General features: G+C 40.8%; 2 protein-coding genes across 2 annotated transcripts; both read left to right on the top strand.

Moving 5' to 3' along the window:
* The first annotated feature begins 4327 nt into the window (after positions 1 to 4327).
* LOC123765044 (uncharacterized) lies at positions 4328 to 8244 on the top strand. Its single transcript, XM_069333178.1, has 5 exons — positions 4328 to 5487; positions 5676 to 5813; positions 6111 to 6293; positions 6817 to 6926; positions 7944 to 8244. The coding sequence occupies exons 1-5, from the start codon at positions 5368 to 5370 to the stop codon at positions 8125 to 8127; spliced, it is 735 nt and encodes a 244-aa protein (XP_069189279.1). The 5' UTR covers positions 4328 to 5367; the 3' UTR covers positions 8128 to 8244.
* A 571-nt stretch (positions 8245 to 8815) lies between these two features.
* On the top strand, positions 8816 to 16111 carry LOC123765043 (uncharacterized). The gene is made up of 5 exons (XM_069333177.1): positions 8816 to 8835; positions 13765 to 13915; positions 14815 to 14970; positions 15101 to 15210; positions 15822 to 16111. Exons 2-5 carry the CDS (start codon positions 13772 to 13774, stop codon positions 15985 to 15987), a joined length of 576 nt encoding a protein of 191 aa, XP_069189278.1. The 5' UTR covers positions 8816 to 8835; positions 13765 to 13771; the 3' UTR covers positions 15988 to 16111.
* The last annotated feature ends 669 nt before the right edge of the window (positions 16112 to 16780 follow it).

The following is a 16780-nucleotide window of genomic DNA, read 5'->3' as shown; positions in this document are numbered from 1 at the left end:
GCGCGCAGTGGAACCCGGACGAAATAATTAGTCAAGACATAGAATAGTGAAGATAAGTAATCATATGAAAGATAGAAATATATTAATAGGATATACGTGAATGTTTTAGCCTTAAATTCGAGAAAGGATCATTAGGGCGTAGCTTCATTGCCTCTATTATTCTAAGGGAGGGGAATCATTCATCATCTCAGTGAACAATCTTGCAAAATCAACGCAACATGGGTTTGTAAAATTAGATCCTGCCTTATAAACCTGAACACATTTTTGGAAAAGGTGACCAGCTACTTAGACAAAGGACTTCCGGTAGATGGACTTTGCCAACGCTTTTGACAAGGTACCACATGAAAGACTAGCAAGGAAGTTATAGGCACACGGAATAAATGGTAGCATACTAGACTCGCTAAAACAATAGTTAACACATATAAAACAAAGGATCGTGCTAAACGGGAATGAATCTGACTGGAGAAATGCGGCGAACGGGGTACCACAAGAGTCCATTTTAGGGCTAACCCTTTTTGTCACATACATTAATGACATGGATGAAAATATTACAAACCACATCATCAAATTCGCAGATGACACTAAGATTTACGGTAAAGTGGGAAGTGAAAATTATACTGAGGCCTTACAAAAGATAACTATATTAATTAACTCCATAAATGGTCAGAATACTGGCAAATGCTTTTTAATATCGAAAAATGAAAGACCTTGCATGTTGGCCATAGAAACCCACTGCACAACTACCAAAGTAACATCATTACTTTGCAATAGATTGATGAAGAAAAGAACCTGGAGCCAGAATTCATCATTCACTGAAAGTTGCACAACAAGTGGGAGCGGCAGTAAGAAAAAGTAATCAAACCCTAGGAATAATCAAGCGTACTTTATTTACTTTAAGGAAAAGATTACATACAGTTATTCAACTGTGTAAATCACTTGCTTAATCTTAAATTGGATTACTGTATCCAATTATGGAGACCTCATCTTCAAAAAGACAGAGTTGCAATGGAGAGAGTTCAACACTGGGCAGCAAAAATAATCCCTGAACTTAGTCAACTCTCATGTAAGGAACGGCTGTAACAGGGCTTACAACACTGCAAACCAGATATGACAGGGCTAATCTCATCGAAACTTTTAAAATACTGAATAATTTGAGGATATTGATCCAAACAACTTCAAAAGTTCAGATAGATAGATAGATTCGTAACTCATAGGGTTATAAACTCATAGAAACTTTCATCTAGTGCTTCCTTATTTCCCTCCCTGGTTGTGTTATCATATGAAGATATTTGGTTAAAATCAACATAGTATAACAAATACTTAGTTACCTTCATGTAGTTTCAGGAATCTGTCTATCTGGTTTTGTGAATCTATTTATTGTCCCGACTGCCAACGCCTATCTTCATCAGTAAACATTAAAAGAAATGACTGCCGTTCAGTACCTTAAGACGTTCCCATATTTTCCTTCCACCTGAAGTCTAAACTGTTTATGACGCTACTGACTCCAAGAAGTCAGCGGTACCTAGCCTGGAAGTTTCGTGACTCGTTGTCAATATTCCAATCCTTCAATATTTACTTGGAAGGTATAATAATAATATTAATAATGCTGTATTAATAATATTAATAATGCTGTATTAATAATAATAATAATATTATTAGTAATACAAATTAAAATTTTCAGTACGAATAAGAATATTATAAATTTATCAGTAATACTAATAATATAAATTTATCAATAGTAATGTTAACTAATTTATCGATAATAATACTAATAATAAAATTAATTACTAAAACCCACTAACAACAATAATAATACAGTATTAATAAATATTTATAATGCTAATAATATAAATAATTATGTATATTTATTGGTATTCTTATTGTTGCTGCTGGGTTTTAGTAATTAATTTTATTATAAGTATTATTATTGTATTATTTTTATTATAAGTATTAATAATAATAATAATATTATTAGTAATACAAATTAAAATTTTCAGTACGAATAAGAATATTATAAATTTATCAGTAATACTAATAATATAAATTTATCAATAGTAATGTTAACTAATTTATCGATAATAATACTAATAATAAAATTAATTACTAAAACCCACTAACAACAATAATAATACAGTATTAATAAATATTTATAATGCTAATAATATAAATAATTATGTATATTTATTGGTATTCTTATTGTTGCTGCTGGGTTTTAGTAATTAATTTTATTATAAGTATTATTATTGATAAATTGCTATTATTATTATTGGTAAATTACTTATTATTATTAAGTTTACATTATTATTTATTTGGTAAGCTTTAAACAGTGTCCTAGTCATGAACTTTTTGAATTCCCATAACTATATCCCCCATTACCCCCCTATAGCTCCCCACTCCCTCTCTCCACACAGTGAAGGAGTACCCAGTTTTAATACTAATCAGTTAAGAGCAATACTTCCTTCTCCACTCCTATCGATACCTAATTAATAGGCATCGTATTGTTACTGACAGGTTTTTTACTCCTTAGAATACATATTAGGATATATTATGAAAGGAAGGAAGGAAGCAGGAACATGGTGAAGGGGGTAGATAAGGTAATCTTGAGGTTATCTTGATATGGTTTCGGGGCTTAGCGTCCCCGCGGCCCGGTCCTAGACCAGGCCTCCTTTTTGTCACCCCCCCCCCAGGAGGCAGCCCGTAGCAGCTGTCTAACTCCCAGGTACCTATTTATTGCTAGGTGAACAAGGGTATCAGGGTGAAAGAAACTCTGCCCATTTTTTTCCGCCTCCACTGGGGATCGAACCCGGAACCTCATTACTACGAATCCCAAGCACTGTCCACTCAGCTGTCAGGCCCTCCTAAGGGGAAGGGTGAGGAATGATGTAGAGAAGGGGTGAGGTTAGTCACGAAGGAAGTGAAAAAAAACTTTGGGTTGGGGGGAGAAAGACCAAGGGCAGGGTGAAGGTCCAAGGCCCAATGGTAGGGTGGGGGCTGGAGGCGGGGGGCATGGGTCGAGTAGAGGAGAAATGTTGTTTAAGATTCAGCTACTGGGGGAACAAAACGTTCCAGTAGCACGGGCTATGGTGAGCCCGTAGTGGACTTACCTAGCACAGGAGTGGGGCTGTTGGGGGAGGGGAGGCAAGGTTTTCATTAAATAGTGGCCAAAGTCATGGTGAGGAAAGGGAAGGGTTGAGGGGCTAGGAAGAAGGCCAAGGTTATCATATAAGTCCAAGCATGAAATTCGTACCTTTTTACTAGGCCTGGGAGGAGCTACAAACACAGTGTAGGCCTACAGCTGCTCACCGTCGCCAGCATCCGACAGGAGATCACACCGAGGTAAACTTTCAGATAATACAGCTTAAGGCAGCCAGCAGCACGCGCCGCTGGCCTCTTTGTTTACGTTCGGAACACATGTGAATCTACGTAATTATTCAGTCTCTTCTTTTGTACACTGTGTTACTCTGAATTACTAGCTTGGTAAGCTGTGACATATGTTTACAAATTGTTTAAGTGTTGCTACTAATTATTGTATTGTGCAATCTATTTGCAAGATTGATTTCCGTATGTAGTTAGAAATGTCTCTTTCACTTTGATGAGAAGCCGACGTGATGTTAAACTTCCATATTCAACAACTTTTCTCTTTCCTCTGCCCTGCCGTTTGATATTTGTTTGTAAATTCTTGTATTAACTCGTTTCTTATTCTTAGTCTTTCAAGACTACATAATTTCAGCGTTCTTCAGCAGGCGGCCCTCAGGCTACGTTCGTCCAAGCTGTATCCGTCTCCAAAGTCGCATTCATTAAATGTGAATTTTTTTAATATAGATTAATACTATTATATGATGGAATTTAGCAAGCAGTTATAGGTTTAGATTAAGTGTTTAAGTTCTGTTGGCAATTGCTTGCATCTGTTGTACAAGGGATGGAGGGAGCATTTGCAGATGAACATTTAACCCAGCCCAAATAATTACCATGAGAACCTAAACACCTAATCTAATCTAACCTACGCCTAAATATGCACAGTATGCTAGAATATATATTAATATTAATTCATGTTAGAGAAAAATCCAATTTTGAATGAACAGCATGTTAAAAATGATGATGAATGCGTCGTTGGAGGTCGGCCGCTGGATGGAATGAACATAGCCTAAGAACTTGCGGTTGAATAATTGCCAAGAAAACCACAACACCTAACCTGTTGTAGGTCTAATTATACACAGATTATATACATTAATATTAATTTATATTTTATAAATCCAATTTGTGATTGTTGTACGACATTCAAATTTACGAAATTATTTTTTTTTTTTAGGCGTCGGCCGCAGCTTGGACGAGTAATAAATAGCCTGAGGATGCAGTCCGTCCTCTTGAGTTGCCACAACGGACAAAACAAATGGTACTAAAACGCTCAAACCTGACCTACCGACCTAACTAACCAACGCATAGAAAACGCGGTTTAAGTTCAAACAAGTTTATTGAGAAAAGGCAGTACATCTTAAAAGGATCGAGTAGTTTAGGCTATTTGCTTAGTCTGCTGCTGATGTAGGCTTAAACTCAATTACAACTGTCTCTAGGAATGTCTCCTGATCTTGTAGATCTGACCAAATGTCAACAAATTTTAAGTCACAATGTAATTAAATATGAACAAATCCAGAAACAGAACCAGTTTGGCAGTGTTTCCTCATCTCATGCTTCTGTTCGCCAGGCAGCAACTGAAGACCTGGTAGTAAAACCGATTGAGGGGTTGTGTTTCAGGGAAAATCTAGTAGGGTAGTAAGACTTACCATGAGCTATGGGAAGGAAAATCACTTAGCGTACTAACAGGAGTCGGAAGTCGTCTACTGCTGTACTCATCTGTGTACAAAATACATGAGCAGTCGGAGCTGGGAGAGAGGAAGAAGGGAGGGCAGGAACTGGGAGGAGAGAAGGAAGGAAGGTGGGCAGGAGCTGAGAGAGAGAGGAGGAAGAAAGAAGGTGGGCAGGGGCTGAGAGAGAGAGGAGGAAGAAAGAAGGTGGTCAAGAGCTGGGAGAGGAAGGTCTGGGATAGGGACCTCTTGAAGCCAGACGACCTTGTCTCAAGACACACCCACTCCACCAACACCCGCGGCTTCTACGGGCAACATCAAGTTAATTACAGGACTCGCGTTCATCACACCCGCTACAAACTGAGACCATTATGTTTGCCAAGAATGGAGACTTAACGAATAACAACAGTGCCGTCCACCAAAGTTAATCAATGTGTCCCCGCGGAGACCAGACAGCTACTTTCTATGAAGGCATGCAAACATTTCTTCAAACATTACCAGGAACCTCGTGACGTCACAGGTAGCACTGGAGAGAATATACAGAGTTTCCGAGCAAATATTGATCATGTTGTGTCCTCGGGTGAAGGTTCCGGCCCCTAGTATATATATACGTCCCAGACTGTCTCTACAACACACCAGACAGCATAGGCTTGTGAACGACTCGACTTGTAGCTCTCTTCTTAATGTGAGTATTAATTTTCTATGTAATATTTAATCACTTGATCAATAACTTTACTCATAAATGGTTCTAATTATCTTTAATTATTTAGGCTGCAAAATTCAAGCATTAGGTTATTTTCTAAGGTAATGAGTCATGTTGTCAAGGTATCTTTTATTTAACTAGAAAATAATCCAGTTTCATTTTAATTCTAGTTCCCAGATACAGATATGAAGCTGGCCAGCGTGGTGGTGGGGGCGCTGGCATGCGTGGTGGTGTCCTACCTGGAGGTTGAAGCCTCGCCCTGTTGTGGGCTGGGCGTGGTGGCTGTCGGCGCGCTCGCTTTCACAGGGGTAAACTTCATTTTCCTGAACGTTGCTCTTGCAGAAAATCATGAATTATTAGTAATAATTTAAACACTTGACTAAGTTATAAATGTAATTATTCTCTTTGAAAGCAAAGCACAACTGTATTTTAGTCTTTTCTTTGTTTAAAAGCCTCTAAATAGGCTATTTCTACCCCCCCCCCCCAATAAATGAGATCAAACAAGACGCTACAATTTACGGGCTATTCATGCCCGTGCCACCTCTTGGGTGGCTTAATCTTTATCAATCAATCAGACGCTACAATGATTCTTCCTCATCCTCCAGGGTGTGGTGGCAGGCAGGCATCACCAACACCATCACCACCACCATCACGGAGGCTGCGGCTCTTGCGGCTGTGGTGGCTGCGGCGGTGCCTGTGGCTGGTGCGGTGGAGCTTACGGAAAGAGGCGCCGCAGGAGCATCCTCACTTTCTTAGAAGACGCAGAAATCAAGCAGGTTTATAAGACGGTAAGTTTCCATTGTCGAGGACAAAACGTCTGTTTGTATTATCGAAGTCTCCCTTAGGTCACCGACTGACTTTTCACAGGATGCAATCGACAACAGATGATTAGCTCCCAGGTACATAGTTATTGCTAGATGAACCGAACTTAGGTATATTGAAAGTTGCTCAAATGTCTCGCTTTCTCCCTCCGGAATCGAACGCAAGACCAGTCGGTTTTGAGTCGACTGCTCATGCCACTGTACTACAGTTGTATATTGCATGAACATGAGTGGAAACATTACAGTATAGGCACACTGATCACGTAATTCATGACCTATTTGCACTATATTAATTTCATTTATTTATCTATCCAACACATTTTGCAAATATTTCCGGGGAATTTGCTTTAATAACACTTGCTGACAGTGTTCAGCTCAACTACCACTTGCTGACAGTGTTCAGCTCAACTACCACTTGCTGACAGTGTTCAGCTCAACTATCACTTTACCGTCAAACCAGCACAGTGCACCAAAATACCCCCTCTTACAGATCGCAGTCGAAGACAAGGATCAGTGCGGACTGCGGCTGGTGTGTGAGCTGGCCCAGAAGGACCCCAGAGAACTAGCCGAAGACGAGATCCAAATCCTTCTCCCTTACAGGTGAGTGATTGATTGATGAAGATTAAGCCACCCAAGAGGTGGCACGGGCATGAGTAGCCCAGATCCAAGATAACCTCAAGATAGCCCATAAGTGGTAGATTTTTTTGGGGTGAATGTGATCTTTGGTCGTGAGGGGTGAGTCTTTAACTTGACTTCACATAATTAACTGGAACGCAAGGCTGAGGATACACAGAGAGGTGTAACCTTCGTGAATACATTTGAGTTTACTTTAATCCTGAATTCTTTATGGGATAAAGTACGCTTGCGGGCTGCGAGCACAACATGATGGCAAAATTACTGATCTTAAAAGCGATACTTTCATCTTACAAATATTCTTGAGATTGATATTGAAGTGTATTTGAGGGGTTATAAAGAAAGGTAGATTGCGACTTTTGTGATCTTTTTTGTCGATAAACTTCAAACCTACGCAGTTGCTCTAAATAATGAAAGATGTATAAAAATACACACACTGGAAAGCGTTTGAGGATGGGTTGTTTAGCGAAGAAAGAGGTTGAAAAGACTTAGTTTGTCTTTGAGCTTGTTAACCACGGGATGGTTATTAAGACCACCATAATAGTTTATCGATCCATCAACAAGTATACCTAAATCCTAAATATAGTCCAGGACTAAAGTGAACTCTCAGTGAATATACAACAAGAAACAGAATACCCCTCTTGGAGTACACACCTCTAGAGAAAAGAAAAAAACAATACACACTAGATGGTGAAGGGAAGACGACGTTTCGGTCCGTCCTGGACCATTTTCGCAATCGACTTGAGAATGGTGCAGGACGGACCGAAACGTCGTCGTCCCTTCACCTTCTAGTGTGTGGTCTGGTCAACATACTTTAGCCACGTTATTGTGACTCGTCGCCTGCAAAACCAATACACAAAAGCTTTACTTCTAATTAATAGGTTGTAACTCACACAAAACAAGCCGGACAAACGTCATCAACATTTAACATAAATATTTAGAAGTGTATAATTTGTGTCTAATGAACTGATATGCTTTTGGCAGAGGTGTCGGGGAGAGTGATGGCACTACATATGGCAACTATGACGAGGCAGCGTGGCACGGCCAAGAGGGCCACTCCTGCCCCACCAACTACCCTCTCTGCGCCTTCACCGCCCAGCAGGTCATGGGGGAGTATCGCAAGTACATCAAGAACAACGGAACCTTCACATTCCCCTCAACTTCTTGAACAACTCTTTAGTCATCGTATTGTGATGTTTTGCCGTTAGGCTTTTAAGATAAAGCTTAGAAACTGGTTAATTTAATTTAATTTTGTCACATATACTGTAATAAAAATATAAACCTATTTATTTTGTGTAAATAACATATACGTAATGATATATTTACAATTTGTTTAAGAGCTTGACAGGATTCACCAAATTTTATGGACAATGACTTGTATTGTGCTTAAGGGCTATCTACTTCTAGATGAATGTTAAACCTTTAAAAATAACTGCGACAAACATCAATTGACGTATTAAGAAACATCATTTCACATTTGCGACTATAACTGCAAATATAATTCTAAGCGAGTAAGATAAGGAAGCCTACTCGCGTAACGATAAGAAGGTGAAACTGAATAATTATCTTTAATAACTATTCATACTCATCCGCCTACATGGTAGACTAAAGTAAACATATGTAACAAGCAGGAGAGGTTGAAAGATACGGGAAATAAGAATACATGCCAAAATTATACAAGAGTACGTGAACGTGGATAGAAGATTGTTATAGAAATACATATCCGGCGTCCGGCGAAGCCTCAAACGTTTGTGGTGTTGGCTCTCTGATTAACGCAGTGGGGAGGTACAGGAATTTCTAGGGTTATACCCAGTGTGTGTGTCAGTGTGGTAGTGACCAGGTCGGGTGATGTACCGGTACTAACATTCAAGTTCAAGTAAGTTTATTGAGACAAGAAAAACAAATACATCTCAAAGGGATAGAGTAGCTTAGGCTATTTCTACCCCCCTCCCCCACATCAAATTGTGGATGGAGGTGGTTTCCATAATTTCTTCTCTCAGAGTAGCCCACTTGTTGATCACGAGAATGTCCTTACATTTTCTCATTCCTTCAAAAGTTAAACGTAACACATACAAGGAGCACCGGCTCAAAGTTCAACAAACCCCAGTGCAGAACAAAAAAAATTTCACCCATGGGGTTATAAACCCATTGAACCGTTTACCCTCCGAAGCCGTCAGTGCCAAAACACTGCTGCAGTTCACAATTCAGCTGGACAAATGTGGGTCCTTTAACAGGACGCCGGCTTTCTGTCCCCGTCGAGGCCACTTGAGAGATGTTGGCCCTCAGGGAAAGATTTTGGTGTTGTTCATAAAGTGTGAACTTTGTGCCGTTGCTGCATATTGCTTTAATAAAGACTAAGATTCCTTAGTTCTTTAAACGTTGTTCAAATGTTTACCAGCTTTTCATGTGTACCTTTGGTGTTAGTGTTGGAAGCTGCCATGATTAAGGAACGATGTACAGGTTTCGTAAGAAGTTGCTTAAATTCGTAATGAATCTGGGCCCAGGTCAGGTGTGATTTCCTGGAAGACATCTATCATCATCTCTTAACATATTTACACACGATTTAAACTGCGTCACCATCGTCAATCTTCCCTCTACAATCTGCGTGTCAGAATTGACTCCACTGTGTTTGTTCGTCAATAACTCAGCATGAAAATCATGACAGGTGATGTCATGACAGGTGGGCGCTGGTGGCCTTGGTGATTCCCAGGACAAAGAGGACAAGCTCTCTTCACTTGTCTACTCTCGCCAACAATACAGTTGATGACTCCTCAGAGGTGCTGCTGTTGTTGTTTTAGAGTCAGCTACTGGGAACAAAAAGTTGCAAGTAGCACGGGCTTTGGTGAGCCCGTAGTGGACTTACCTGGCACAGGAGCGGGGCAAGTAGCACGGGCTATGGTAAGCCCGTAGTGGACTTACCTGGCACAGGAGCGGGGCAAGTAGCACGGGCTATGGTAAGCCCGTAGTGGACTTACCTGGCACAAGAGCGGGGCTGTAGCTGCTCAGAGGTGAATTGTTCACAGATTAAATGTAATCAGAGTAGGTGAGGAGGTTCTTGTTGCCATATTCAGCTTAGGTGAGGGCTTTTTCTTGCAATATTCAGCTTAGGTGAGGGCTTTTTCTTGCAATATTCAACTTAGGTGAGGGCTTTTTCTTGCAATATTCAGCTTAGGTGAGGGCTTTTTCTTGCAATATTCAACTTAGGTGAGGGCTTTTTCTTGCAATATTCAGCTTAGGTGAGGGCTTTTTCTTGCCATATTCAGCTTAGGTGAAGGCTTTTTCTTGCAATATTTAACTTAGGTGAGGTTTTTTCTTGCAATATTTAACTTAGGTGAGTTTTTTTCTTGCAATATTTAACTTAGGTGAGGTTTTTTCTTGCAATATTTAACTTAGGTGAGGGTTTTTTCTTGCAATATTCAGCGTAGGGGAGGACTTTTTCTTGCAATATTCAGCGTAGGTGAGGGCTTTTCCTTGCAATATTAAGCTTAGGTGAGGGATTTTTCTTGTAATAATCAGCGTAGGTGAGGGCTTCTTGTGCAATTCCCCCCACCCCTTTTTTTTAATCTATGCAAAAGTGTAAATCCGCCAACTAAAAATTCCAAATCCGCCAAAAAAAAACGTTTAAAATCCGTCAACAAAATTGTTTCTGTAGATCTGATTTTTTCAGCAATGCCTTGTTGAACTTTTAAATGTGAGACACAGAACACGGGAATACTACATTCGGAGACATATAGAACACGGGGAATACTTCAGTGTGAGACACAAAACACGGGGGAATACTACATTGGGGGAGACAGAACACAGGGAAACTACAATATGAGACACAGAACACTGGGAAGCTACAATATGAGACACAGAACACGGGGAAAGTACAATATGAGACACAGAACACGGGGAAAGTACAATATGAGACACAGAACACGGGGAAAGTACAATATAAGACACAGAACACGGGGAAGCTACAATATGAGACACAGAACACGGGGAAGCTACAATATGAGACACAGAACACAGGGAAACTAGTGTGTGACACAGAACACAGGGAAAACAACAGTGTGAAACACGGGAGACAAAGAACTATAGTGAGCTTGACTTCTCAACATGGAGCAAGGCGTATACGCTCCAGGGAGGCAGAGTACGCGCTGTGTGGGGGCTTGAGTACACGGGCCGAAGCTGTTTACTCTGCAAGGGGGTTCCCAGGGTCACAGTAAACATACCCATCTTTCCCAGTGGAGGTAAACAGTACTGGGGAAGAATGACTGCACGATTCGTGGTATACACCGAGAGGAATATTTCCGTGTATATACACAGTTTGAATTTCCTTTTGAATTCGCAGGTAAGAAAATCAGAAAGCCTCCGGCACTGGTGATCCCAGCAGTTCAAAAACTGAAGCCTCACGTCCCAATCTACGGAAGTCTGCAAGTCTTCAGTAGTTGACATCACTTATTTCAGTTTAGATTTATACACAAATTGAATTGATTTGTTAAACAATTATTGTTGTTGTGTCTTCCCTTCATTGAACATCCTTTACTTATGAATATTATAAAAAAAATTAAATTAAATAGTTATTTCAAATTTATATAATCACGTATCATCTTGCTTTTTAAAGAAGTGCTTATTCAGTGATACCAGCGAACTCCTCAAGAGCTTAGCCGAACAGGAGCAATCTTTCAGTAACCTTCGATACCTCAATTTTCCTTTCATCTGTTTGCATGGTTCTTTAGCATCCTTGGATACTCACGAGGTCTTTCGGTATCCTTGGATACCCATGAGGACCTTTGGTATCCCTGGATACCTGGGAGGCCCTTCGGTATCCTTGGATACCCGGGATACTCACAAGACTTTAAGCGGCAAGTTTCACAGATAAATATTATAGTTTGCAATTTACAACCAAATGTAGAGTTAAATTACTCTACGAGTCTAGGTGATGGGGTAAATTAAATACATATATGTTCATAGGAAAACCAAAACAAATCAACCTGCAAGGCAATGCAATGGTTGGAGGAGGCGATACACGTACAGGGAAATAATATACTATCGTCAGGTGTAGGATGTAGAAATGTAAATATTTTACAATTCTCCATACTGAGGCAAGAACAGACCAGTCACCCCTTGACGCGGAGGTAAAAATATGAACACCGATTAATATGATTATTTGCGTAATCTCAAGGAAACTCAGTTATGCTCTCCGGAGGAAACCTGTCCCAAGCCAGGTCTCTCACTCCTCGAAGTACCTTCCGTGATCACCAAGACGGTGTTGAACATGTTGTGGGGATTTACGTGTATAAACACCAACTTCGTATCGATGTGATCCATCAAACACATCTTGAAATCAATTCATCCGTATGGGCAAGGTCAAAACTAAATTGCATTAACATGTGGGCATGATGCTACATGTTGGTGTTGACCTTGAGAGGTGTCCCGGGACAGTATATATGCAGCCTAGGACACCTCACTACGCCTCACACGCCCAGACCAGCCGCGGGCCGGACCATCACCCCAATACTTCTAGCACAGCGACTCGTTGTTATAAGGTATGGAGCGGGCGCTTGCTATATATATTTCACTCTGGTTCATTTACGCAAACATCAAGAAGGCATCACTTCACCACGGAGAAATGATAATGAGAATAGGTTTGTAAGGCATAAGATCTATCAACTGTCGGGTCCATGAAGACTGTAGCTTTTCAAAGTTTATATTATATACTCAGTGTTCATAATGAGAATATGCTACACTTTTTTAACGTATATACAAATAACGAATACCGGCTTGAGATAATAACACTGCCCCCTTTTGTGGACTGACATATTTGAAAATTGTCTAACCTGAAGATGTAAAATGGTATCAAAGCCTTGTTTGTACCTGATTGTATAGCACAAACATGAGTTATATTGTACGAGTGGCTCTCCATTACCTCTGAACAAACGAATCATGTCAGTTAGAGTGTAACGAAAGTGTAGATGTGAACAGTCAGTGCAGTTACAGGTGAAATTTATGAAGATCTCTTTCTGCACGAGGCAGAAAAATATGGTAAAGGGACATATACGACTGATATAACTAAAAGTATTATAAACTTAAGAAAGCATAACTTATATTCCTATATTTATTTAGGTCACCATAATTGCATACTGGCCAACCAGCTTGTTATGTATCGGTATATATACAACCTGTCCTCTCTGATAATATATCTCATTTTGCAACCTCCTTCTTATCATGATTGATTTTGACGTTGAGCTTAAAAGCTTATGAACCTCTGGAGGATTACTGAGGTCACAAAGTGCTTACTGACCAACCCACACAAGTACACTTTAGCTCTGAACATATTCCAACACGAAAGGATACTCTTAAGTGTATATACACCGAGAACCGGATTTCAGCTCTAAGCACATAAATTCATATCATATACAAATTTGTGTAACTGGCAAGCCTAACATGCAGTCGCTGCTCTACTGTGGTAGAGTCGAGCCCTACGCGGTGTTCATGTCCAATGATTGTCACGTATTTTAAAAGGTGATACTTTCGAATTACAGTTATTTATAACTGTAATTTAAAGTATATACTTTAAATTTATTTGTGTACGCCACAGTGTCAGCCACATAATAGAGGCACACGTTCTGTATGATAACTTGTATGCAAATGCCATATTTGCTGCCTTAGTGATAAAATTTCGAACATGGTTTATTCCTTCAAAGCCGAGGTTATAAACCTGACTCTACAACCTGTAAATTATTTCGAAGATTCTTTGATGTATACCTGTTCCTGAACAGGTATACAATGTGTATATATTTATATAACCTCTTGGCAGGCGCGTCATGGAGAGTGCGGGTGTGGTGGGCGTGTGGACGGTGGCGACGCTGCTGGGCGCTGGGGTGGTGGACCTCTCAGTGGCTGAGGCTGTGGCGGCCCCGGAGCCTTGCTGTGGGCGCTTCGCTGCCGCAGCGTTGGGCTTCGCTGGGGTGAGTGACAGGCACAATGGGCTGAGGGGGTTTTGGGTCTACTGATCTTCCCCAGGATACAAACCTAAAACAGTTGACTAACTCCCAGATTTACAGGTGAACAATTATATTAGGTGAAAGGAAACGTGCCCAACCATTTCGGTTCCGCCCGGGATTCGAACCCAAGATTCCCGATTGTGAATCGAGAATGAACCCAACTATACTACCATGACCCTAAATTACGGGAAGCCGACTAACCCACTGCACTATATGTAGCAGAACAGATATTTCTAACCCTGTCTATGAAGTACACACTAAAATATATGAATATATGTATGTTGGTTAGCATTGTAAAACACTTCAATTACCTGTGGTTGATTGTTCAGTAGCCTATATGTAGTTTAACTGATCTCTATCCAATACTGTCCATGGAGGACAACAAAATGTATATATATGTTGATTAGCAATGTAAATGTTTAAATGAATTACCACGTCTGTAGAACAAAATAAACTACAAAAAATAAATGTTAAGGAATATATTAAAGGCGAAGCAAAGATGGACAAGGTGTCACTGGCAAAATGATTTAGTCGAAGACTACTTCACGTTATAATATTTTTCTCCCTTGATTTCGACTAATAGAACACCTGTGCGCAGACAACGCGATTAAAAAATATAATAGTTTCGCCTGTTTGCTGTTAGTTTAGAAAAAAAAATAATTTAATATAACTGCACAGATAAAACTGCCAGAGAAGTTTTGTAAACGTTGATAGATTACTGCTAGCATGCTTGAAGGGCATGAAGCTCACAGAGGTGGTATGAAGGTATGGTATGGTATGAATGGTTATGGTATGGTATAGCTGCAGAGGTATGAAGCCTACAGAGGTGGCAACATAACTACGTTGTCAGTTCTCATTTCTAGGGTTACCTGGCGGGCCGTCATCACCGGTGTCACCACTGTGGCTGTGGAGGATGTGGTGGAGGCTGTGGCTGGTGTGGCGGTGGATGGTATGGTAGGAAGAGAAGAAGTCTAGACGAACACATTGAACAGGACAAGCTGGAGGACCTCTACTGGAAGGTAAGAAAGAGAATTGAGTTTTATCTTTTGTTTATCAAGGAAAACACGATTATGTAGCTCTTGATAACTATTATTGCATCAAATGACACGGTTCATAACGTTCTTGACATGTGGTATTCCACTGGTACAGATCGCTGCTCAAGACAAGGACCAGTGTGGATTGCGGCTGGTGTGTGAACTGGCCCAAAAGGACCCCAACTACCTGACAGAAGACGAGATCGTTCTGCTCTTGCCCTACAGGTGAGGTGCACCACACTACACTGGTGAATCTGGCACACCTTTTAGATTAATAATCATTCTTCTCTGCAAGAGGCAATAGTAAACTAATACACTTTACATTTGTTCATTTAAACTAATAATAATTCCTGGCTTACCAACGACTCAATTTTTAGATTGTAGTTTTTCACAGGGTGGTGAGTCAAAGCACTCGCCTCACGTCGGCCCACCTCCTGGTGCCCCGTGCTAGCGAGGGACGGTACTGTGACCTTACGAGTCACTGGTCAGGCAGTCTTTCAACTTTGGAACTCGTGAAATAATTCCGGGTCGTGCTTTAGATAAACAAACACACACACACAAACGCGCGAATTTCGTTGTTAACTGAAAGTAGATAACTTCTGTCTACTCTTGATACTGGCTAAATTCTCTTTGCATATGAGTAGAATTAACCTATTTATCACTATCTCTTGTGGAACCCTTGCTGCATAGTCTCCCCGGCTTAGTACCTTCTTTTGATAATTACTCTTGCTGAACCCCCCTAATTAAATAAATATTAGGAGAATGGTAAAATCTATATAAATACGTGGTGTACTAAATAAATGATATGCTAAACCTTTGTACCACCACCTCGACAGGGGTCGTAAGGAGAGCGACGAGACGACCTACTACGGCCTGTACGACAAGGCTGTGTGGCATGGCCAGCAAGGCGACCCCTGCCACAAGCTGTATCCGCTCTGTGCCTTCCACGCTCCGGAGATCATGCAGGGCTTCAAGGCCAACTTCACAGACCCATTCCAGTGATCTCAGCAGGACTGACGCAGCTACAAGAGCCAGTATCCTGATTTCTAAAACATCTCGAGTCTCAACCAGCAATAAACCTGTAACCTTATCTCCGCTCATTAATAAAAATTCACGTATTTTACAACACCTTTGTGACGAAATTACCTAACAAAATGATCTGTTTTCTGTTATGCAAATACTTTTGAAGAATAGGCTGCGAAATTGAATTTCCTCGTTTCCAAAACTCTTCTCACTCGCCTTATAAACCCAACCTGTCATCCCAAAATGGGAGTAATTATAGAATTATTGGTCGAGTTTACGTAATGGTCTGTTGTGATCAAAGTCCACATAGAGTATTATTAATTCTGTAGAGCACCAAGAAAGAAGACAACAATTAAACCTAGACTTTGCTAGGTCTAGAATATCACTTATATATGTATTAAATTAGGTGGAAGATGGCAGAAATTAGGCGGTGGCTGTACTGCTGGGATACAGGTCCCTGGGGTGCCGGGATACAGGTCCCAGGGGTGCTGGGTTACAGTTCCCTGGGGTGTTACGCTGCTGGGATACAGGTCCCCGGGGTGCTGGGTTACAGTTCCCTGGGGTGTTACGCTGCTGGGATACAGGTCTCTGGGGGTGCTGGGTTACAGTTCCCTGGGGTGTTACGCTGCTGGGATACAGGTCCCCGGGGTGCTGGGTTACAGTTCCCTGGGGTGTTACGCTGCTGGGATACAGGTCCCTGGGGGTGCTGGGTTACAGTTCCCTGGGGTGTTACGCTGCTGGAATACAGGTCCCTGGGATGTAGTTTGTGTGC

Source organism: Procambarus clarkii, chromosome 29, assembly GCF_040958095.1.
Source record: "Procambarus clarkii isolate CNS0578487 chromosome 29, FALCON_Pclarkii_2.0, whole genome shotgun sequence".
NCBI lineage: Eukaryota > Metazoa > Arthropoda > Malacostraca > Decapoda > Cambaridae > Procambarus > Procambarus clarkii.
The sequence above is the reverse complement of the archived record's forward strand: the minus strand, read 5'-3'. Positions and strand labels throughout refer to the sequence as shown.

What these genes read in the sequence shown, in the direction of transcription:
- LOC123765044 (XM_069333178.1), top strand. Translation starts at nt 5,368, where the DNA reads ATGTTGTGTCCTCGGGTGAAGGTTCCGGCCCCTAGTATATATATACGT. An exon ending in GCGCGCTCGCTTTCACAGGG is followed by an intron (nt 5,814 to 6,110) that starts GTAAACTTCATT and finishes CTCATCCTCCAG; the next exon opens with GGTGTGGTGGCAGGCAGGCA. An exon ending in TCAAGCAGGTTTATAAGACG is followed by an intron (nt 6,294 to 6,816) that starts GTAAGTTTCCAT and finishes CCCCTCTTACAG; the next exon opens with ATCGCAGTCGAAGACAAGGA.
- LOC123765043 (XM_069333177.1), top strand. Translation starts at nt 13,772, where the DNA reads ATGGAGAGTGCGGGTGTGGTGGGCGTGTGGACGGTGGCGACGCTGCTG. An exon ending in CAGCGTTGGGCTTCGCTGGG is followed by an intron (nt 13,916 to 14,814) that starts GTGAGTGACAGG and finishes TCTCATTTCTAG; the next exon opens with GGTTACCTGGCGGGCCGTCA. An exon ending in TGGAGGACCTCTACTGGAAG is followed by an intron (nt 14,971 to 15,100) that starts GTAAGAAAGAGA and finishes CCACTGGTACAG; the next exon opens with ATCGCTGCTCAAGACAAGGA.